Source organism: Rhinatrema bivittatum, chromosome 7, assembly GCF_901001135.1.
Source record: "Rhinatrema bivittatum chromosome 7, aRhiBiv1.1, whole genome shotgun sequence".
Lineage (NCBI taxonomy): Eukaryota > Metazoa > Chordata > Amphibia > Gymnophiona > Rhinatrematidae > Rhinatrema > Rhinatrema bivittatum.
The window spans coordinates 240,663,223-240,688,528 of NC_042621.1; the positions used below are offsets into that span (position 1 = coordinate 240,663,223).

General features: G+C 43.4%; 1 protein-coding gene across 1 annotated transcript in view; it reads left to right on the forward strand.

Moving 5' to 3' along the window:
- The window catches only part of LOC115096213 (transcription elongation regulator 1-like protein), a 454,896-nt gene extending 442,710 nt beyond the window's left edge, over window positions 1–12,186 (forward strand). Inside the window, exons 8-9 of the mRNA XM_029610724.1 lie at window positions 11,398–11,552; window positions 12,101–12,186. Of these exons, the coding sequence (XP_029466584.1) occupies window positions 11,398–11,552; window positions 12,101–12,186 (241 nt within the window). The remainder of the gene's footprint in view (window positions 1–11,397; window positions 11,553–12,100) is intronic.
- The last annotated feature ends 13,120 nt before the right edge of the window (window positions 12,187–25,306 follow it).

Consider the following 25,306-nt stretch of genomic DNA (forward strand, 5'->3'; position numbering starts at 1 on the left):
TAACTTGGTTTACATTGGTCTGCCTGTGACATCACTGAGATCATTACAGCTGTTACAAAATTCTGCCACCAGCTGATTTCTGGTTGCAACAGATGGGACCACATTACCCCTGTTTTGTACAACTTGCACTGGTTACCAGTACAGTGGTGAATAAAGTTTAAGATGTAGCGCGCGCATGTTATAAAATCGGGCATAGATTTGTTCACGACGGGTTGCGCGAACAAATCTACGCCCACGCATTACTTTAAAAATCTACCCCAATATTCTTAGTAGTGTAGTCTGTTCAGCTTCTATGATATATATTATTTATCTTGTGCGGGATATTATCAGTGAATGCTTGCCTATGTATTCTTGCACATAACACATTGCCCACGTGAAATTGCCTGGTGTTCCTGACCTTTCTGTAGGTTGATAGGGTAATGCTGCTCACGCCACTTGTTCTATGACAGTGATGGCCAACCTTTTGAGCTCAGTGTGTCAAAATTCATAAAAAAAACCGAGCATAACTCGGGTGGTGTGTCACTTCTAGAAAAATCCATAATTTTGTGATATTTGTAGCTCTAATCAACAAAGTTATAATTTTAATATATATACTGTATTTATTAATAAAGCAAAAACAAATAATTCTTTACCTTACCTGCTTAGTGACTTTTTTGTTGCTGAATTTCATTGGCTAAATCTTCAATTGAAGGTTGGTATTTCGTACACTTCAAGTCCAAGCAAGCGTTACAAACTTCATCTGTCAGTCGGTTTCTTTTATTGGCTCCCATTCATGTTCACAACACTCCCTCCCCATCTCCCAGGCATGCACACATTCATTCTCACACACACAGACCCCCAGGCAGGCACCCATGCATTCACACACATACACCCCCAGGCAGAGTCCCATTCATACACATTCACACACTAAAGGTAGACCCCCCCTCTCTTTCTTTTGCCAGCAACCTCAGAACCTCTCTCATTCCTCTGCTGCCACTGTCACTGATGCCGCGTGGCTATTGCGGAGGTGCCGATTGCTGCTACTGACACTGAAGTCCATTCTGCTGCCTCCTCTGTGCAGGCCCCGTGGGCTTCCACTTTCTCCATGCTGATCTCGTACATTGTGAGATCCGTTGAGAAAGTGCTATTCTTGCACATTCCCAAAGAGTACATGTGCCAATCACTAAAAAGTACATTTTTTTTTTTTTTTGCCTTTGCTGTCTGATCTTAGTTTTCTAATTGGTTGGTCACAGGCTTTTTTTTCACCTTCCCTTTCTTATTTTTTTGCCAATTCCTTTTATATTGTCTTTTTTTCTGTTTCTTTTTTCTCCATCTTCTTCCCTCAAACACACAGTCAGGTTCTCATTCTCACATGCATTTCTCTTTCTCACACACACAGGCTCTCACTGGCACATGCTCTCTCTCATACAATCATTCATATACACAGGCTCTCACTGGCACATGCTCTCTCTCATACAATCATTCATACACACAGGTTCTCACTGGCACATGCTCTCTCATACAATCATTCATATACACAGGCTCTCACTGGCACATGCTCTCTCTCATACAATCATTCATACACACAGGCTCTCACTGGCACATGCTCTCTCATACAATCATTCATATACACAGGCTCTCACTGGCACATGCTCTCTCTCATACAATCATTCATACACACAGGCTCTCACTGGCACATGCTCTCTCTCATACAATCATTCATACACACAGGCTCTCACTGGCACATGCTCTCTCATACAATCATTCATACACACAGGCTCTCACTGGCACATGCTCTCTCTCATACAATCATTCATACACACAGGCTCTCACTGGCACATGCTCTCTCATACAATCATTCATATACACAGGCTCTCACTGGCACATGCTCTCTCTCTCTCTCACACACACACACACAGGCTCTCACATGCTGTCTCTGCAAACATTCAGGTCCTCTCTCTCAACTCACCTCATACACGCACTCTACGGGCCCTCAGCCTCTCTCTCACCTCTGGACCTCCTCTTCGCGGGTCGCCGCAGGATGGGCTCTGCAGCGGCCCTGATCTTCTCGGGCCGTGGCAGCCCTGCTACCGGGCCTCTTCCTCTTCTTGGGCCGCTGCGACTTGGGATTCGCAGCGACCCGCGGCGGCTCCTCCTCTTTTGCACGCGCTGATTCGCTTCCTCCTTCCTGCCCACGCGGCTCCGGCAACGTTTACTTCCGGGGCCGCACAGGCAGGAAGGAGGAGCATCAGCGCGTTGTCTTGAGCCTCATCGCTGCGACGCATGAGCCTCCCTGCGCCCGGGGGCATTGGTGGAGGGTAGGGGGAAACTAAAAAACACATTTAAAGGCTCGGCGCAGCTGAAAAAGAAAAGGCTCAGCGCAGCCGATAAAAAAAAAAAAAAATTCCTGATAGTCCTCGAAACGCTGCGCGTGTCAGCCAAAACGGCTCGGCGTGTCACCTCTGACACGCGTGTCATAGGTTAGCCATCACTGTTCTATGATATTGCTCAGGTTCCACATTGGGAGTCACCAAAGGAGTTAGGTGTCACCATGGATAATATGCTGAAATCATGCTCAGTGTGTGCGTGTGTGTGTGTGTGTGTGGGGGGGGGGGGTCCGATCCAAGAAAGAAAATAGAATACTAGGATTTATTAAAAAAGGAATTGAGAATAAAACAGAGAATATTATAATACCTGTGTATCATTCACACATTGAGTATTGTGTGCAATTCTGGTCACTGCATCTCAAAAAAAGATATAGCAGAATTAGAAAAAGTTAAGAGAAGAGTGACCAAAATGATAAAGGGGATGGAATGATTCCCCTATGAGGAAAGGCTGAAGAGGCTAGTGCACTTCCTTAGAGGAGAAACAGCTGAGGGGAGATATGATAGAGGCTTATAAAATAAGTGGGATGGAACAGGTAAACACAAAGGGCCGGATTTTAAGAGATATGCTCGGGCGTAGATTTGTGCGTGCATCTGCCCGATTTTATAACATGCACTTGTGCACCTTGCACGTGCCAAACTCTACGGGAGCCCCATGGCTTTCCCTGTTCCCTCCGAGGCTGTTCTGAAATCAGAACTTTCCTTCCACTTCCCCCCCCCCTCCCCTACCTAACCCACCCCCCACCCCTACCTACCCCCCCCCCCCCCCCGTCCTTTGTTTTTAAAGTTGTGCCTGCCTCCCGGCTTCTGCCTCTGGCCATGCCCCGCTCCACCCATTCCCCGCCCCTTTTTTCAAGCCCCGGGACATACACGCGTCCCGGGGCTTGCGCGAGTCACCAGGCCTATGTAAAATAGGCTCGGCGCGCACAGGGCTTTTAAAATCTGCCCCAAATTGTTTGTTTACTCTTTCAAAAAGGGGTTAATAAACATGTGGATAAAGGTGAACCGGTAGATGTAGTGTATTTGGATTTTCAGAAGACGTTTGACAAAGTCCTTTATGAGAGGCTTCTAAGAAAACTAAAAAGTTATGGGATAGGAGGTGATGTCCTTTTGTGGATTACAAACTGGTTAAAAGACAGGAAACAGAGAGTAGAATTAATGGTCAATTTTCTCAGTGGAAAAAGGTAAACAGTGGATTGCCTCAGGGATCTGTACTTGGACTGGTGCTTTTCAATATATTTATAAATGATCTGGAAGGAATATGACGAGTGAAGTTATCAGATTTGCAGATGATACAAAATTATTCAAAGTAGTTAAATCACAAGCGGATTGTGATATAATGCAGGAGGATCTTGCGAGACTGGAAGATTGGGCAGCCAAATGACAAATGAAGTTTAATGTGGACAAGTGCAAGGTGTTGCATATAGGGAAAAATAACCCATGGTGTAGTTACACGATGTTAGGTTCCATATTAGGAGCTACCACCCAGGAAAAAGATCTAGGCATCAAAGTGGATAATACTTTGAAATTGTCGGCTCAGTGCACAGTGCAAAAAGCAAACAAAATGTTAGGAATTATTAGGAAGGGAAAGGTGAATAAAACAGAAAATGTCATAATGCCTCTGTATCACACCATGGTGAGACCGCACCTTGAATACTGTGAACAATTCTGGTCGCCACATCTCAAAAAGATATAGTTGAGATGGAGAAGGTACAGAGAAAGGCAACCAAAATGATAAAGGGGGTGGAACAGCTCCTCTAAGAGGAAAGGCTGAAGAGGTTAGGGGTTTTCAGCTTGGAGAAGAGACGGCTGAGGGGGGATAAGATAGAGGTCTTTAAATCATGAGAGGTCTTGAAAGAGTAGATGTGAATCGGTTATTTACACTTTCGGATAGTAGGAGGACTAGGGGCACTCCATGAAGTAAGCAAGTAGCACATTTAAGACTAATCAGAGAAAATTCTTTTTCACTCAACGCACAATTAAGCTCTGGTATTTGTTGCCAGAGGATGTGATTAGTGCAGTTAGTGTAGCTGGGTTTTTAAAAAGGTTTTTTTTTAAGTTCTTGGAAGAGAAGTCCATTAATTGCTATTAACCAAGTTGACTTAGGGAATGGCCTCTAATATTAATGGCATCAGTAGCATGGGATCTTCTTAGTGTTTGGGTATTTGCCAGATTCTTGTGGCCTGGTTTGGCTTCTGTTGGAAACAGAATGCTGGGCTTGATGGACCCTTGGTCTGACCCAGCATGGCAATTTCTTATGTTCTTATGTTCTTACAAAAGCTAGCTAATACACAAGGAAGTTAATACGTAATACATTTAAGACAAATAAGAGAAAATATGTTTTAACGCATCATTAAAATCTGGAATTCATTGCCGGAGCATGTGGTAAAAAATGTTAGTGTAGCTGGGTTTAAAAAAGTTTGAAGAAACCATTATTAAAGTGGATGTGAGGAAATCCACTGCTTTTCTCTGGGATTATGTTAATCCGTTTTTTTCTTAAATAACAACTTAGGGAGTCTACTTTTATTATTGAGAGGAGTAAAAGGAAAAACTACAGAAGCCTTGTTAAAAAGCAAAGTATAAAGGAGTTCTGGAGTGTACTGGAATCTAATCTCCACTTGCTGCCTGCAAAGTAGCAGAAAAAGATACCAAGCAAATGTTTCCCTGTGGAGCACAGCTATATTCCATTCCTTATCTCTCGCACACCAATATTCCAACTTGTCCATATATGGTATTACTTCCCATTCTTTCTTTGTTTTGTGTTCCTGCTTCCTAAGACACGCTCATCACAGTGCTTGATATCTACGTGTTACTTAGCATATCTAGATAGAATCTCTTGATGTGATTGGGGTTAAAATGTCTCAGACCCATGCATAGAGAAAATAGGAAATAGTAAAGGCTAAGATCAAAAGGTACCGTAAAAATAACTGTATGCAAAGTCTTTGATTTTAATTATTTCCGGAGACCTTTGAACTGCATCTGGGTCTTATTCCTCAATAAGCAGGATGGAATCTGTCTACCTTTTTGGTATCCTGCCAGGTACCTATGACCTACATTGGCCACTGTTGGAAACAGGTTACTGAGCTTAATGGACCTTTGGTCCATCCCAGTATGGCAAATCTTGTGGTGTTGTGTGGAATTTCTTGCCAGAGGATACGGTCAGGACATCTAAAATACCTAGGTTTAATAGGGGTTTTGGCAAGTTCCTAGAGGAAAAATCCATAAACAATAATTATCTATTTATTTATTTATTTGTTGAGTTTTATATACCGTTATTCGGTAGAGCCATCATAACGGTTTACAGATTATGTAATTATCATAGCAGTTGAGCACAGTAAAACCTTGTGAACAATATACATTTTCATAGAAGATTTGTAACAGTAAAGTAAGGTGAACATTTTCAAATATAAAACACATCAAGTCAGAGAGCATGGAGGGGTTGAATGGGGAGGGTAAGGAGGTTCATAAGGAGAGCAGGAAGGATAAGAGGATTATAGATGCGAGTTCGGTTGAGAGCTGGGATGATCAGATGTCTGAGAGCTAGTATAGAATTTGCGGAAAATAAATGTTTGTAGGTCTTTTTTGAATGTTTTTCAGGTTGTGCTGGATTCTCAGGGCTTTGGGTAGGGTGTTCCAAAGTTTGGGGAAGCGATGGAAAAGGCTCTTTCTCGTGTAGTTGACAGATGAGCGTTTCTGATAGACTTGTGAAAACCGTCACTGATCCCTGGGAATCAACAACAAGGAATGGAGCTAATCTTTGGGATCTGCTCGGTACCTCCTAGTGACATGGTTTCTCCATTTTTAGAGACAGCATTATGGAATTAATGGATCTTTGATCTGACACAACATAGTACTTCTTATGCTATTTCAAAGGAGCTCTGCAACCAGCTCGGTCGCTGAAGAACTAATATATTCCACTTCAAATACTTGAGGAAAACTTCAGCAAAATTTGTGAAAAAGTATGCCCACATACATTATTTATCCATCCTATAGGCACCAGCCCCTGACATTAATCAGAATAGCTCTCTGCTATTATTTCTTTCTGTCTTGATATTTACCGTAAAATATGATTTTTTTTTGCCAGGGTTATGGCCACATATTTCTTAAAATGATCTACCTAGGCTTCTTTCTCTTGGTCTCCCCCTTGATTTTTCCATTTTCTTTTCAGTTTTTCTACTAGTCCTCTTTAACACATTGAAATCCTCAGAGAATCAGGTAGAGCCCCTAAACATGTGATCCTGATGTGGCTTCACAGGTGCCACAGAGTTTAAGCTTTCTAATGGAACCAAGTTTAACCTGCCACTAGTGAGTCCAGGGACCTGCCATACAGTTTACTTGAAATATCTTTTACTATATCTATAAACTTATTAGAATCAATCTTTGATATAATGGAAATGTAATTACAGGAAACTTTCCTATCTCCAATCCTACCAAGAATACATGACATTAGACAGACAGCATACACTTTCAATGCTGCTGCCCAGGGCAACAATGGAAGCACCGAGGACTGCAGCATATTGCAATCCCAGGGTTGTGATCAGGTACTTAGGATGTGGGAGGGTTTGGGGAGATGGTATGGGAGGGATAAGGGGGAAGGCCATAATTGTTTTTTTTCTATTTAGCAGGAGGGGAGGAGATCTGGCTCCAATAGCATTTTTACTGTTTCCCTTCAGAGGGGTTAGGGAGGCAGTCGGCCAGCAGGGGTTTTAAATCTTTATGGTGGGGGGTGGGAATCAGGCTGGAAGGCCCAGAATCAAACTTTAAAAAAAAAATTCTTCAGTGCCACTTAATCAGATATCTTTTTTAAGATATCCAGTTATGAGTTGGGTCTCAAATTATCCAGCTAACTTAGCTGATTTTTAACTATAAGTTAGCCAGCTAACTTAACGCCTCCCAGAAACACTCCTGGAACATTCATATGTTTCTCAGCTAAATTTTTGATAGAAGAGATATCCATCTAAAATTTAACCAGATAAGTTGTGGAAATTTTGAAAGTCTGCATTTAGCCAGAACAACTTTATCTAGCTAAATGCCTTTGAATACCAGCTCCTTGATGTTTTTGAAATAATAAAATTGTTTGGGTTTTAAGAAAGCATCTGTGTATGTGTATTTACTAAGCTACATTAACAAATGTTCGGCCGGATTTTAAAAGGGTTACGCGCATAAGTTATGTGCGAAACCCTTTTAAAACCCCCCTGCGCATGCCGAGCCTATTTTGCATAGGCTCAGCGGCGTGCGCAAGCACCGGGACGCGCGTAAGTCCCAGGGCTTCGCAAGGGGGGCGTGTCAGGGGCGTGCCGGGTAGGTGGCATGATTTTTGGGGCGTGGCGGGGATGTGGCGCCGGCCCGGGGGTGTGGTCGCAGCCTCCGGACCAGCCCCCTGGTCGGGTAATGGTGCACCAGCAGCCCACTGGTGCGCGCAGAGTTACGCCAGCCTCTGGCTGGCGTAACTTTGCCAACAAAGGTAGGGGGAAGGGTTAGATAGGGCCGGGGGGTGGGTTAGGTTGGGGAAGGGAGGGGGGAAGGGGGGGGGGGGGGGGGAGGGAACGGGCAGCACGCGCTGGGCTCGGCACACAAGTTGCACAAATGTGCACCTCCTTGCGCAAGCCGACCCCGGATTTTATAAGTTGCGCGCGGCTACGCGAGTATCTTATAAAATCCGGCGTACTTTTGTTCGCGCGCGCGTAGATTTAGAAAATCTACCCCATTATGTGCATGTGTTAGCGCTGAGCCCACATTGCACCAGTATTATAACATGTTCATATTAATAGTAACACATTTGTCCCATTAATGCAGATTTTTGTATTAAAATGCAAATGAGCTGATTCTAATGCAAAATTTTACTAATCTCATTTAAATACAATGTGGATCTGTTAAGACAAGAATCCCCTTTAATATTATCATTAACATAAAACTTTGCTTATATAGAAGCATAATTAAAGTTTTTGAGTTGGAAGCACACTATGATGCTTGCATGTTAAAAATAGCCTGGCTGCATGCACAAGTGCACCTAATTTGAAGTGGATGTGCTCCTGTGTGCACAAAAGCTGCTTCTATCACGGCGTAGGTGGGGATATTTTAAAAGGACGCGCGCTGATGCCATTGCATGTTTCTTATTTATTTCTTATTTATATTTTTTATATACCGATCTTCTTACATTATATGCAAATCAAACGGTTTACAGAGAACAGTTGAAAAACTTGCTTGGGGGCAATTACATATAACGAAGAACTTTTTAGATAACAGTTAAATAGAAGAAAAATAATATATGACAAAAAACAACGTCTTAAATGTCTAAATGACTTAATGTTTTAAAATAGAGCTTTTTAAATAGCAGTTAAATAGAAGAAAAAAAGTAAATGATCAAAAAACAATGTCTAAAAAACATGGTATTAGGAGATATTCCTATTCCTAATTGTACAGATGCCTTAACAAGAGGCTGGTAACAGAAGCCTTAGATAACTAACTTCCACGTGAGTGAATTGAACGAACAATTGTGATAGGGTACAAGGAGGATAGGAAAGGGTGTGACAGGGATGGGGGGGGAGGGGAGGGGTTAGGGGGGGTCAGGATGGGTGGGTAAAATTGCATTTATAAGGGGGGGGAATGAAGTTTAATGGGGTGGGGAGGAAGGTGGAGTTATACATTTAGAGCGAAGTAGATGCAAAATAGCAAGTTGAAAGCGGCTTGTTAGTAATCAGGGAAATGCTTGACTGAATAGCCAGGTTTTCAGTTTTTTCTTGAATGACTGGTGGCAAGAGTCTTGTCTGAGTTCTGGTGGAAGTGAATTCCAAAGGGAAGGACTTGCAGTGGAAAAAGCCCTGTTCCTTAGCGGAGTTTTGGCTTGAGGGATGACCAGGGTGTCTTGGTAGGCTTTTCTGATTGGTCTTGTTGATTTAATGGTACGTAGTTGATGGGTAAGATCGATTGGTGCTATATTGTTTAAGGATTTGTGTATGAGGGTCAGGACTTTGTAGAAGACTCTATATTTAATTGGAAGCCAGTGGAGATTGTAGAGGATGGGCGTGATGTGGTCTCTCTTATTAGAATTGGTCAAGACCCTAGCTGCAGAATTTTGTACCATCTGGAGAGGCTTGATGGTGGAGGCTGGTAGACCGAGTAGCAATGCGTTGCAGTAGTCAATTTTGGTGAGGATAATTGATTGCAGGACGAGGCGGAAGTCGTGAGCGTGTAGTAAGGGTTTTAGCTTTTTCAGAACTTGTAATTTGAAAAAGCATTCTTTGGTTGTGTTGTTTACAAATCTTTTTAGATTACCAGCTCCTCCCCAGTTTAGATTACCAGCTCCTCCCCAGTTCGCCCAGTTAACAGATAGGTCCTAGATTTAAATTTTTTTTTTTTAACCTACATGCTATCCATAGGGCCAGGGACTTCTGTGCATGTTGGATCGCGTCAGTATTTATGAGCTAATTTCTGGTTCAAGTGTCTAAACATCTATGTACTGCCCATGCCCCGTCCAGTCCCTTTTTGACAAGTTCCAAGATGTGCGCGCAGTAGCATTTACATGCATATTCGGATGGCTTTTAAAATCCCTTCGGTGCAAGCCAGCCTAACATAGTCACCCATCCCCTAATTAATGCACATGTCAGGCTTTTAAAACTCACCTGCTTATGCAGTGGTTTACTCCACTGTTCACTAAAGGGCCCGGATTTTAAAAGGGTTACACATGTAAATTTCAGAGTTTACACATGCGGCACGGCCTTGCGCACACCGTGCACATCTTACAACGGGCCCAGCCACGCACATAAACCCTGGTTCGTGCAGAACTGCCAGCCAAGGGAAAAGGGGCAGCCTGGGGTGGCGTGGTCAGGATGGGGGGGTGGGCGGGCTGAGACAATGCCATTACCCCGTCCTGGGGAAGCGCGTGCCAGCCAGCTGCTGGCGCGCACAGATTACTTCTGCTTCGGTGGAGCAGTAAGTATTAAAATAAAATAAAAAAAATTAGGGATAGTTATAGTAGGTTTAGGGGGCTGGGAGGAGAGGGGAAGAAGGAGGAAGGATAGAGTTAGTTGTAGGAAAGGAACGGACTGGGAGAGAACTGGGGAAGGCCCGATTGTATCGCCGCGTGTTGCTTTGTAAAATCCGCCCCCCCCCCACGCGCGCGCGAGTCACAAGCCACCCACACATGTGCGCGTGGATTTTAAAATCCAGCGCACATGTGCACGCGGCCATTGGATGTCTATGGGAAAAATATTTAGTGAAGCAGTTCCTTATTGAAAGATCGTATGTATTTTTTATCAATTTGATATTTTATTCATTCTTGCTATACCCTTACAAATTATGGAAAACACTACAATTAATTAGAAGTATTTGAATAAGTAAAACTCACAATGCATTTGATCAAATATTGGTTCAATTATTGTGATTAAGTTTACTTATTAGATTTCATTCATAGATTTGCTTTGCGGATTTTGTGATCCATAATAGAACTAAAGAGCAATAAAGAAGTTGAAGTTGGTATCTTTTTTTTTATAGGACTAACGTTTTTATAACGTTAGTAACGTTTTTATAGGACTAACGTTTATTGACCTTTAGTTCTATGTATCTAATAGAAATAATGTGGTAATTGCACTAATTCATCTGAGATCCATAATGGAATGATTTTTACCTGTGACTCAACATTTTTATTTTATTTATTTATTTTATTATTTTCTATACCGGCTTTCACGACCGAGGGCCGCATCAAACCGGTTTATATGTTAAAAATGATATAATACTGGGTTATGTTTTCTGACTGTATAGTAATTGCAAAATTTATGTATGTTTTCTGACTGTATAGTAATTGCAAAATTTAAACTACTCATTTATACATTTTTTAAAAGACTGAACTATTTTATGATGTCCATTTTTCTCACCAGCAGGGAGAGTGAACATTGTATTCCTTTACAATTGTCAATTTCCTATCAGTTCTCTACAATTATTCTGTGCAATGAGGACGGCACTGGAAGCCATTGTATGCAATTTCTAGTTTATGTGTATTTCAGATCAACTAAGATTAGTTTATTAATTTAAACAGGTGTATAGTCTGGACTGGAGATGACCGAGTCTTCTTCTTCAATCCTAAAATGCAGCTATCAGTTTGGGAGAAGCCAATGGATCTTAAGAACCGTGGTGACATTATCAGAATAATTGAGGATCCACCTCACAAACGCAAACTGGAAACTTCAGCAAGTAACTAAAAGCTGTGATTATTTACATCTATTTTAATTTAAAACCTAAATGAGATCTATTTATAAATATAAAATGGGCATTTTGAATGACGGATTTTCACCCTTACATATTATACCAATAGTAACTTTGTGCGTTTGAGTTTTAATTATTAAATGCTAATAGAAACTTGAGGTTTCTTATTGTTACCAATGAACCTAGAAATGTATGGTTTCTATTTCTAAATGGAACTGTGAATGATGTAATTGATTTTTTCTTTTAGGGATTTATTCACTAAAGCTTACTGTTCACTTGCATGCACTTGCAATAGCATGCTGTTCAATAAGTCCCTAACAGGCATACTAAACTGGTCCCAGAAAGTGTTAGTATAGACACACTAAAATTAATACAAAGGTACAAGTGAATGAAGAAACGTTAGATGTAAATTAGGTTGTATTGGGCATGTGCTAAATAGTGTGGTATGGATAGTAAACCTGGCACCTTCTATTAGCCTGCGCTTACTAAGGCAGACAATTTAACACCTGAACATTTTAACTTGTGTGCTTTTTCAGGGACTTCACTAACAGTTTGCATTGTCAAAGTAGGAGATGTGGCTGCTGAAGCAGAAGGAGTTAACTGGAGGGAGACAGAGGAGTAGGAGAGAGAAAAAGAGAGGAGGCCAGTCAGAACAGAGAGAAAAAGAGAACATTCTAGAAGTAGAGAGGAGGAGGTGGAAGGGGGTGGAGAGAATGGAACAAAACATAGGAAAAGGCCAGACAGATCCTGGGAGAAGGACAGAAAAAGCAGAGGAGAGCAAAGAGACTGCAGTAGAGATCTTTGTGCTCTTTTCCCAAATGCTTCTTTTAATGACCTGATGTCAATGTTTAAGGCTTTTTCTCAAAGGAAAAAACCCTCCACATATGAGTGTATGATGTTATATCTAAGAAATCTAATATAAACTACTAGATCTTTATAATAGGCACTATTGGCCAGAATGAAAATGGCCTTCAGTTGCCTTATGCTTAAATATTGATCTAGTCTATCACTCCAGCAATTTCTAAATTTTTATCTAACTTGATGTTCTTGAGTGGTCATTTTCAGAAAAGCTGCATCTCTGGTTAACGTACCCCAACTCGGTCCATGTTTCAAATGGAAATTCTGCATCAGGGGGTGCATTCACTGTATCTCTGTATACTAAAGAGACGATATATAAATCCACTGCCATATGCCTTCAAAACTGATATATGTTCATATACTCATGTGTGGCGGGTTTTGTTCTTTAGATGACTTTTTCCTCTGCACGCACTCATGCAGTTAGTAACAATAATGTGTTTTATTGCCCTGAGGGTGATCCCAAGGCTGCTGAATCTGATGCTGTGCTTTATAAATGCACTCCTATGCTACCACACGTTTTCTTGTAGAATCTCTCCCAAGAATCACACTAGAGTTTCCCAGTATCAGCTCCAGAATGTTATTGTTTTGAGTTAAACAAAGCATCTGTTGGTGTGGTCTTACACCAGTTTCCATAGTGCTTGTGCCAGCCTCTGGCTCCAACTCCTCTACCAACAGCTCTGTTCTACTCTACCCTTCACCTCCTCAAAAGATATAGGAGGTTTGTGCTTTTTTCAGAGGCCAAGGCCTCCTTGACATCTGCTCTCTTCCCTTTCTCCCATCGCCTTCCTCCTCCTGCTGTGCTCTTCTATGTTCCTCAACTCAGTATTAATAAGCCTGACCTGGGCTTCCTCCTGCATGTAATTGGCCTGACTACGCTGTCTCTTCCCTTGACCAACCACTACCTCCCTCCCTGTAGTCTCCACTTTCATCTTGGTATACAGCCCTCATCTTCTTCTTCCCCCTTAGACCTACCCACACTGTCACCTTTCACGCTGGTGGGGTGTTCCAGATGAAACGTTTACTGTGGTTTGGTTTAAAATCATCATGTTGCATAAACAAAGTGAGTTCCAGTTATATCCAGGGTTTAAAATGTTCTCCTGGAGTACAACTTTGATGTCTCTCTATCTCTCTTTCTATGAAAGCGTCCCTGTGTTGGGTCCTGAGAATGGCTTACCTTCCAGGGAGCCCAAAAATAGGGAGAACCCAAAAAAAACACTTCTTAACCTCTCAAGTGCAACTCAAGTCTGCTCCTACTCGTTCTGCTCCCCTCCCTTAATCACACAGGAGCTCACCGCTCCAGCAAGCCTCAGAGGAGATGCTATTCAGAATGGTTTGCCCTCCTCTAACTTTCTAAACCCAGCATTAGACTAGGGCCAGCTAGAGGAGACCTCTACACAAAGTAAAAGCCATAAAAAGGGAGGAACATTTTCAAAACCATTTACGCATGTAAACAACAATTTATGCACATAAACTTGCTGTCTCAAGTGTTCTTCCTCAATGCAGCTAAGATGAAGAAGAATGTTCTACAACTTACCTACTTTTAACCTTTTTTAGAGGAGACATTCCCAGGGGAATGTTTAGGTCAGGGCTAGAAATGAAGGCACCTAGATTGTATTTTCAGTTCTAAGCATGTTATTTTCCATGAAAAATATACTTGTAGAAAAAGAAAGTAAAACTTCTGAGGTAATTTTGTTACCCACATCAAATTTCAAAGATGAAAGTACATGCTTAATTTCACTTTGAAAACTGGTTCAAAGTCATTCATAGTAACATGGCAGAAAAAGACCAAATGATCCATCCAGTCTGCCCAGCAAGCCTTTTATGATGATAACTACCACTCCATGCAGGTTACCCCCAAGTCTTATGTTAAGGGTAGAGATATTAAAAATCAAAACCAAGCAAATGTCAAACCCATAACAAAATTACTGCTAGGAACATTTTTAGAGGGTGAGCAGCCTTCCTAATAATTCATACAGTGCTGCTGCTTGAACGTGCTTTGCTTTTGGACTTGGCCATAGAAGCAGTCCTGAGCTTTTTCCCTAATGTGTGCATATCAGTATCCTGGACCATAAAAGTCAGGGCCCAGTGTTTGTTGTCATCTAAATCCAATTTGTCTTCCACCCTTCCCTTGCTGTTGAAGCAAAAAGTGATGCTGTAATTGCATCAAAATCATGTAAGCTAATTGATAAAGAGTAATAATCCCCATGCCTTCCGGTTACCTCTCATGAACCCTTTTCTTAATATTCAACTCCAGCCTTTAGGAATCCACATTTTTAATTCCAAGCTTTTTTGAATTTGTTTACTGTTTTCGTGTTCACCACCTCTCCCGGAACAGCATTCTAGGCATCCACCAATCTGTGAAAAAGTATTGCCTGACGTTGGTTCTGAGTCATGCCCCCGGAATTTTCATATTGTGACCCCTAATTCTACTGTTTGCTTTCCTCTGGAAAAGTTTTGAGGAACATGCATCATTAAAAACATTCAAGTATCTGAAAGTCTACATCATATCCCCTGCACTTCCTCTATTCCAGGGTATACATTACAACATTCAGATCCTTCAGCCTCTCCTCATAAATCTTCCGATACAGATCCCGTAGCATTTCTAGACTTAGCCGCATAACACTTACCCAGCTAAGTCTCATTGGTATGTGGATATTCAGTGACATAGCCATGCCGCTGAATATCATTCAGGCCGATACAGTACAGGCGGAGCGCACTGTTAACCCACGATTGGACGCGCGTTATTGAACCGCTAGCTTTACTCCTTATTCAGTAAGGGGTAATAGCGCGTCGAAAACGCACATCCAACCTGCCTGAACCTAATAGCGCCCGCAACATGCAAATGCATGATGATGGCCCTATTAGGTATTCCCGCGCGATTCAGAAAGCAAAATGTGCAGCCAAGCCACACATTTTACTTTCAGAAATTAGCGCCTACCCAAAAGTAGGCGTTAATTCCTCCAGGCACCGGGAAAGTGCACAGAAAAGCAGTAAAAACTGCTTTTCTGTGCACCCTCCGACTAAATATCGTGGCGATATTAAGTCAGAGGTCCCGAAAGTTTAAAAAAAAGTTTAAAAAAAAAATTGAAATCGGCTCGCGGGTTGAAAACCGGATGCTCAATTTTGCCGGCAAAATTGAGTGTAGGCTGTCAACCCGCTGACAGCCGCCGGTTCTATCCAAAAAGAGGCGCTAGGGACGCGTAGTGTCCCTAGTGCCTCTTTTTGCTGCGGGCCCTCATTTAAATACAGAATTGCGTGCACAGATGAGTGGCCTGTTCGCTCTCCCATGACTTTTACTGTATCGACCTGATTGTAACTTAGCCAGAAAACTGTTATCTGGCTAAGTTACTTAGCCAGCTGGCCTCTCAATATCTACCCCAGTGTAATCAGTGTTTGTACTTTTTGCTAGAGATGTGAATCGGAACCAGAATCGGTTCGGATTCCGGTTCCGATTCACATCGAGTTTGTTTTTTTCGTCCGCCATTTATGGCGCCAGCCATCCAGTGCTCCCTCCATGTGACAGGGGCCGGCCAATGGCACGGATACCCTGTCACATGGTAAGGGCAAAGGCCATCGGTGCCATTTTGATTAGTGGCAGCCGACGGCCTGGGAGTGGGAGATCGCTCCCGGGACCCCCACTGGACCACCAGGTACCTGTAAAAAGTTTTTTGGGGGGGTTGGGAGGGTGGGGGGAAGCTAAAGGATTAGTTTTAAAGGGTCGGGGTGGGTTTAGGGGTTATTTTTGTGTGCCGTTTTTCCCACCCTCCCCCAAAACGATAAGAGAACCCCCACGAACAATATTGTGGGGTTTTCCTATCATTTTGGGGGAGCCCCCGATTTCTGACGATTTTGAAAATATCGATGATATTTTCAATTGTCCGAAGCCCGATTCACATCCCTACTTTTTGCATCACAGAAGGGGAGCAATCATCAGACCACAATTCTATAATGGCAAACATGTAAACTGCTTTGATTTGATTAGTGTCCCTTATGGGGATGATTTTATAATAGCCTGAATACATGTGTGTGGTTAAATGCCTATCTTTAAAACTTATCCACAAAAACTACCCACACAATGTTAAACCTGCTTTTGTACAGGTATAGCTTTTGGGGAGAGTTATTTGCACATTTTATCAAAATCTAAAAGTAAATATGTAAATGCAAACCCGATCTAGTCTCTACTTCTCAAACAGCTCGCCAATCCACTTAAAATCATTTGCATACAGGGTGTGCATATCAGCCAGGAAGTTTTCAAAAGAGCCATTTCTGTGGATAAAGCACTCTTTTACCACAGAAGTCCATTTGAGATTTACATTATGTAAACTGCAAATGTTAAAAAGATTTAAACCTTATTTATCCTCTATGAATTTCCGTACAGTGCTGCAGTTACTTGTGCTACCTAGTTTACATTATGGAATGCATATATATGGGTCTAACCTGTTCCTCTATGCGTTCATTGCAAATAGAACAAAATTATGTGGTGAGAATCTTAACAGGCACTAAACTCAGGGAATATATAATGCCTATTTTACAATACCTTCAGTGGTTGCAAATAGCATCATAGGTTAAATTCAAAATTTTAACTTTAATACATAAAGCCCTGGAAAGTTAGACTGCAGCATGTGTCAGTGCTTTGCTTAAAGTTTATAAGCTCCAGAGGCCCTTGCGATCTTCTGGATGTAATCTATTAGATATTCCATCAGTAATATAGATTAGATCGGAGGAGATGAGAGCAATAATGGTGAAATGCCCTGCAAGATGAGTCGAGAGCTATTGAAGATATGCAGAGATCTAGAGTGAAATTAATAGCCCTTCATTTTATGGAGGAACTCACAGACATGGGTTAATGATCAACTGCTATACTACATTTAATGGTTTAGTATGCAGCTGCAGAGTGTCAGTTTGTAGGTGCTGTCTATTTTGTGTGAATCATTTGTTTATAATTATAGTCTTTATTGTACTCCACCAAGAGTGTGAGAATGAGGAGACTATACATTTTTAAAATGATACATTCCCTAAGGCCAATATTCAGAAGCATTTAGCTGGACAACTCATAAGTTGCCCAGCTAAATGCCAAGTTTTCAATTTCTCCAGTATATATATATCCTGCTAAAAATTATAAGGTGAATTTTCAAAGGCTTGCTTGTGGAAAAATATCCATAGAGGCGTGTATGTGGCCCAAGTGCACACAATTTGTATTTTAAAAGGGGTCACATACATATGTATAAATGCATGTATGAGTAAAAGTCCCTGCACAAAAAAGGGGTGTGTTGGGGCTGGGTTAGCACATACACACGTAATGAGAGATTTTAAAAGAGATGAGCATGTATAAAGTGGATCATGGTTGCAGGTCTGTTGACTACTGCACATTTATGTACACAAATGCAGTCTTTCATTTTGATTTTGGACTTAGTGTTTGATGGGTTAGCGGACACAGGAGCAAGCTGTGGGGTGGAAGGGAGTATGCCTGGGATAGACTGAGACCTACAGGGTGGTAACTGGGATAGTCAAGTTTATTCTGTGGGTTACTGGAACAGATTGGGGGAAAGGGCACAGAGAGCATTAAAGGGGATGGAAGTGGAACATATTGAGGGGGTAGGATTCAGTGGTGGAGAATCCCTTTTCAAAAGAGACTAATAAACCTATTTATACTCAGGTCACAATGGCTGAGGAGAGAGAGAGAAGAGAGAAGGAGGAAAAGGAGGTACCCCTTTCACAGAGTATACCGGACTAGGACAGTTTTTGGATATCTCTGAGAATCAAGTAATGCGTAGATTCAGGTTCAACAAAGAAACCATACTGCACCTTTGCCAGAAGTTAGAGCAGGACCGACAACACTGAGCCAGGAGGACCTGTCAATTGCCCTGATGTTCAACACTAATGAGTGTGTTAGTCTGCTCTTAAACGCCTTCTTCCCTACAGGTGACAGAGGTTATCCACTAAAAACCTAGCTCATGATCGCATTAGCTAACCCACAGACTGCTGCAGATACTTGCTAAAACAGGGCCCACCAACAGACCAGGGAAATCAAAATAACCTTTGGCCTTCTCAAAACACATTTCTACTGTCTGGGGAATCTGGGGAATACCTTCTGTACAAACCACATAACGTCTTTGAGACCTTTCTAGCCTTCTGTATGCTTCATAACCTGGCCAAAACCAGACACATGCCTCCTCCACAGGAACTGGAAGATAATCCAGAGGAGGAGGAAAAGTATCTAAGTCAGGAAGAATTGCAGGAGATACATCATATCTCCCACAACAGGCTATAGAGGAAAGGATCACTCTGATACAAAGATATTTTAGAAGGTGAATGTGCATTTACTGAAATATAGTGCTCTATGTGATGACTAATATACTGAACATCACAAATGTATGGTTTCTTTGGCTGCCTTCTTTTTTGGGTTGGGAGAAGCTCGGCAACTTTTGCCTGTCCAAATTCTGGAGTTCCTTCTCAGTGATATTCTGTCACTTCTGACGCTGCCCTTGGAGGGCACAGTACCAGAGAGCAGTGACACATCTACATGGCTGCTGGAGGGCCTGCATGGCTTTCCATTAGCTGGGAAGAGTGACTGTAAGCTTTGGTGGACCTTGTCTCCTCTGCCACCTGCTCTATCGGTAAGGTGGGAGCAACTCTTAGTGGTTGTGGCAGTGGTGATGCTGCAGGCTGAATGCGCACAAGTGGTGGTGGCAGCAGCATTAGAAGATCTGGTAGCATGAAGGGTGCTGGTGAAGGACCTGATGGAGCCTGGAACAGTGCAGATGTTGCTTTGGCCTGGGGAGAGGCCATCCAGCCTGATAGTACTGCAAATGTAGGTGGCGGTTACATCTAGTGAGTCATACTCTGGCAAGGAGCTGTAGGGGGCAGCAGCTGTTAGGAATGCATCCTTTGCAGCATCTCCCTCCACACTGCAGTCTGTATCTAATGACTGCCGAAGGCTCCATAGCTCCTGCTGTATGCCCTTCATCCCCTCATTCACAACCTCTCAGATTCTCTGCACTTCCTCCCTTTCTGCATCCTTAAGCCATGCATTTCTGTTTAGATTGCAGCTATCTACTCCACTACCCTGGTGTTTATATCAAGTATTTGCCTCTCTGCTGGAGTGGCCTACATCTCCTCCTCTGAAGAAGAGACTCACTCCTCCTCTGACAAGCTGCTCTACTGATTGCCATCTGCATGCTACCCAATATCATTTGTCACTGAAAGAGGAGCAGTCAGTTTGTCATCCTCCTCTAGTACATCTTGTTGCTGCTCCTCTGTGGGTCCCTTTGCTGCCTCCATATCCTCTGAGCTACCAGACAGCATTCTTGAGCACCACACTACCCTTTCAGTGGCCACTTTGTCCAGGCCCATCCACATCTTCACCATGCTGCTTCCCTGCAACATAGAATTTTGTACATACTTTAAATGGACATGCTATATGGGTATTTCTCAATTGACCTTCCTTTCTGCCTAACAGAGCACCTCCATGATCCCTCATAAAGCACCTCTAGATATACCAAAAACTGTACAGAAAGTGTTCCCATGGCACTGATATATACTCTGGAATCACTTGTTAAGCACAACATGCAAAGCCATACAGAGGGCTTAGTAAATGCTGTGGCACATGAAAAGGATTGCTTACTTTTTCTAGGTGTGGAGAATTGGAAGATCCACTTCTGGAATGTAGCTATAGGGTGGAAGTGGTACTTGTCCCAAAGAACAGTGCAGTGTGGTAGGTCTAGAGATGGCAAGAAAGTGGTTTCTAGTAGGTACTGTGTGCAGATACTGAGGAAACATGAAACAGAAAAGGTGCCTGGCTAGACATACATTTCCAAGACATCTATCAATAAAGTACATTCTATACCATAGATGTGCATATTGTTTTTTGGGAGAGTTTAACCAAAGAGCAGGAAAAAAACTCATTGCATTATGGTTAATGCAGTACTCTGCTTTTCATCCTGTCCAGAAAACCTGGGAGGTCAAGAGGCCTAGCATGTTCATGGCCCTCCCTGTGTGCTAAAATGCACAGGACATTCACAGAATGATGACCAGGTATATCAGAAAATGATACAATACCTGTTATTAATTATTCTGTAATACACATTATTTCAGATGTTCCTATCTACAATGCTCACCTTGCTGGTGTTCAGGTTGGGAGGTCTCCAATCAGCCAACTCCTCCCACAGCAGCTTCCAAAATGGTACTCAGCACCAACTGTTCAGCTGCGGTGAAGTGGACCTGGCTGTCAGGGCCCTCTGCTAGCATCCTGGCCTGCTTCCTCTTCACCATCCATTGGAGTTCCGACCACTTCTGACTCAGTTCATTAATATTATGGCTGTTGTGAAATATATCATTCACCCTGATGTGGATCTTTTTCCACACGATCTCCTTTATGCAGAACCCTATTCTTTTGGACTGGGGCCATACTGGAGATGCTGGACCTTCATTACTTGATGGATTAGAAGGTCCACCTCCCTGGGAGGAAGTTGGATTTCTGATGAATGCTCTACTAGGGATGTGAATCGTTTTTCAACGATTAAAATTATCGTCCGATAATGTTTATATCGTCTTAAATCGTTATAGAACACAATACAATAGAAATTCTAACGATTTATCGTTAAAAATCGTTAAATCGTGTTAGTGCGCACTAACTCGAGTTAGTGCGCACTAACTCCCTGTTAGTGCGCACTAACTCGATTTAGTGCGCACTAACTGAAAATGATACAAATAAACACTTTCCAGGTCACTGAAGGTCAGTTAGGAATGAATATGTGTTCCTATTGGCTGGCTGCCCTCTTATCTATTGATGTTACCAAGGTTACCACTGAGGTGATGGTTGGGGGGATGGGAAATGGAACTGGAAACTAACGAACAACAGAAAATGAAACAAAGTGTTCACACTTCCCAGTCAGTAAAGGTCACTTAGGAATGAATATGTATGTATGTATTCCTATTGGCTGGCTGTGCTCTTATCTATTGATGTTACCAAGGCTAACACTGAGGTAATGGTTGGGGGGATGTGAAATGGAAACAGTTGGAAGCTTGACAAAAAAAGTAATGTAATGATCAGCACTCACGTGACTAGAACTTGTTTGTTTATTATTTTAGTTAGCAGGCACCTGAAATGCTAGTGCATGTTGAATTTGCCAATCACTGCATTTTAGAAAGGTGGTCCTGGCTGGAACTGTACACAGTTCAAATATATGTAATTGATTGTTGGTAAGTGTATTTTTAAGTAGCCACACTGGCACAAGTATGTTTACTTTTCCTCCTACTTAACTCACTAGCTCAGCTTTGTAAGAAGGGCTTCTCTGCTTGTGTGTTGTTTTGTTTGGTGTGAGGAGAGCAGAAACATCAGATCTTTATTCAATCTACTACAGTCATCTCTTACAGTGCCCTATCCCTATTAATACCAGGAGTGTTGTGATCTTCCTGCACACAGTGCCCTAACCCTGATACCAGTCTGAGACAGCTCCCTCCCTGCATTACTAGTGAGAGGCTGGCTTCACAGACAGGGGGGAGCTGCCTGACCCTCACTCCTGACTTCCCCCATGTCCCAGCTAGTGAATGGTGTGTGGGTGAGGGGGGGGGGGGAGGAGGATGGTGAAGTCTGAGACAGCTCCCTCCCTGCATTACTAGTGAGAGGCTGGCTTCACAGACAGGGGGGAGCTGCCTGACCCTCACTCCTGACTTCCCCCATGTCCCAGCTAGTGAATGGTGTGGGTGAGGGGGGGGGGGGAGGATGGTGAAGTCTGAGACAGCTCCCTCCCTGCATTACTAGTGAGAGGCTGGCTTCACAGACAGGGGGGAGCTGCCTGACCCTCACTCCTGACTTCCCCCATGTCCCAGCTAGTGAATGGTGTGTGGGTGAGGGGGGGGGGGAGGATGGTGAAGTCTGAGACAGCTCCCTCCCTGCATTACTAGTGAGAGGCTGGCTTCACAGACAGGGGGGAGCTGCCTGACCCTCACTCCTGACTTCCCCCATGTCCCAGCTAGTGAATGGTGTGTGGGTGAGGGGGGGGGGGAGGAGGATGGTGAAGTCTGAGACAGCTCCCTCCCTGCATTACTAGTGAGAGGCTGGCTTCACAGACAGGGGGGAGCTGCCTGACCCTCACTCCTGACTTCCCCCATGTCCCAGCTAGTGAATGGTGTGTGGGTGAGGGGGGGGGGGGAGGATGGTGAAGTCTGAGACAGCTCCCTCCCTGCATTACTAGTGAGAGGCTGGCTTCACAGACAGGGGGGAGCTGCCTGACCCTCACTCCTGACCCCCCATGTCCCAGCTAGTGAATGTGTGTGTGGGTGAGGGGGGGGGGAGGAGGATGGTGAAGTCTGAGACAGCTCCCTCCCTGCATTACTAGTGAGAGGCTGGCTTCACAGACAGGGGGGAGCTGCCTGACCCTCACTCCTGACTTCCCCCATGTCCCAGCTAGTGAATGGTGTGTGGGTGAGGGGGGGGGGGGGAGGATGGTGAAGTCTGAGACAGCTCCCTCCCTGCATTACTAGTGAGAGGCTGGCTTCACAGACAGGGGGGAGCTGCCTGACCCTCACTCCTGACTTCCCCCATGTCCCAGCTAGTGAATGGTGTGTGGGTGAGGGGGGGGGAGGATGGTGAAGTCTGAGACAGCTCCCTCCCTGCATTACTAGTGAGAGGCTGGCTTCACAGACAGGGGGGAGCTGCCTGACCCTCACTCCTGACTTCCCCCATGTCCCAGCTAGTGAATGGTGTGTGGGTGAGGGGGGGGGAGGATGGTGAAGTCTGAGACAGCTCCCTCCCTGTATTACTAGTGAGAGGCTGGCTTCACAGACAGGGGGGAGCTGCCTGACCCTCACTCCTGACTTCCCCCATGTCCCAGCTAGTGAATGGTGTGTGGGTGAGGGGGGGGGGGGAGGAGGATGGTGAAGTCTGAGACAGCTCCCTCCCTGCATTACTAGAGAGAGGCTGGCTTCACAGACAGGGGGGAGCTGCCTGACCCTCACTCAAGCAGAGAAGCCCTTCTTACAAAGCTGAGCTAGTGAGTTAAGTAGGAGGAAAAGTAAACATACTTGTGCCAGTGTGGCTACTTAAAAAATACACTTACCAACAATCAATTACATATATTTGAACTGTGTACAGTTCCAGCCAGGACCACCTTTCTAAAATGCACAGTGATTGGCAAATTCAACATGCACTAGCATTTCAGGTGCCTGCTAACAAAAATAATAAACAAAGAAGTTCTAGTCACGTGAGTGCTGATCATCACATGTCAAGCTTCCAACTGTTTCCATTTCACATCCCCCCAACCATTACCTCAGTGGTAACCTTGGAACATCAATAGATAAGAGCACAGCCAGCCAATAGGAATACATATTCATTCCTAAGTGACCTTTACTGACCTGGGAAGTGTGAACACTTTGTTTCATTTTCTGTTGGTGTTCATGAGTTTCTAGTTCCATTTCCCATCCCCCCAACCATCACCTCAGTGGAAACCTTGGTAACATCAATAGATAAGAGGGCTGCCAGCCAATAGGAACACATATTCATTCCTAACTGACCTTCAGTGACCTGGAAAGTGTCTATTTGTATTTGAGTTAGTGCGCACTAACTCGAGTTAGTGCGCACTAATCGGAAAAAACGATTTTTAACGATTTTTCAATGAAATAATCGTGCCAAACACGATTTTCTTCTCCTGCCACACGATTTCTATCGTTAAGACGATATGAAAAACGATTCACATCCCTATGCTCTACTCCTCTGGGACATGATACAAATAGGAAGACATGCTGTGGATGCCATCCCTTTTGTACAGCATACATGCATTACTCCTTATATATATGTAAATATGTGCAATTGAGCATATGCAAACAAAAATTACATATGCAATTAAAATAGCAAATATATGTACATTTGTTATTGCTGGCATAAATGTGTATCTTATGTGTGTATATTTTATTGATACCTGTATTTTGGGAAAGCAGTTAGAGCTATTAGCTCTAGGATTTTAGGATTCAGTCCACTGTTTTTCCCTAAAGTTCTCAACGTGTTTAAAACTTGGACTGTCCCAGATGCCATGCAACCTGCTGTTATGCCACCACCAGACGTTCTGGCTTGCATGTTATGATAGCATGTGTTAGGGTCTGATTAAACATAAACTTGCTTCACCAAAAGTTTTAATGAACAATAAATGAAATAAACATAATCTGTGCTTCCATACAATAATGCAGAACAAATGAAGTAGCTAAAATGGTTTTCCTTACCAGGCAAGTGAAGAGGGAGTTCCAAACAGCTTGACAGCATTCAGTTAAGCCCTTTTTAGATGCAATTTTAAGGATTAGAGAACTCTGCTGGATTGGTATTCACATTTTTAGAAGTCATCTGCTTCAGCGATTAAATGTGCCATTTATTATTGACGTTGATGTGCTGATTTCAAATATGACAATTAAACCAGCTGATTGGCTATTGTTTCCATGATATTTATGTTTTTACATTTGCATCTCTACTGCATAGATAGTTATAATCATAAATTATAAACTTAGATCTTTATGGGGCGGATTTTAAAAGGCCTGCTCGCGTAAATCCTTCCGGATTTACGCGCGCTGGCGCGCCTTTTGCATAGGCCGCCGGCGCGCGTAAAACCCCGGGACGCGCGTAAGTCCCGGGGCTTTCAAAAAGGGGCGGGAGGGGGCGTGTCCAGGGACGTTCCCGAAACAACGCGGCGTTTCGCCGGCGTGCCGCGGCATTTCGGGGGTGGGTCTGGGGGTGTGGCGCCAGCCTGGGGGCATGGTCAAGGTCTCTGGACCAGCCCCCCGGGACCGGAGGACAGAGGGGCTGCCGGCCGGGGCGCGCAAAGTTACGCCTGCTTTCAGCAGGCGTAACTTTGCCAACAAAGATAGGGGGGGTTAGATAGGGCCGGGGGGTGGGTTAG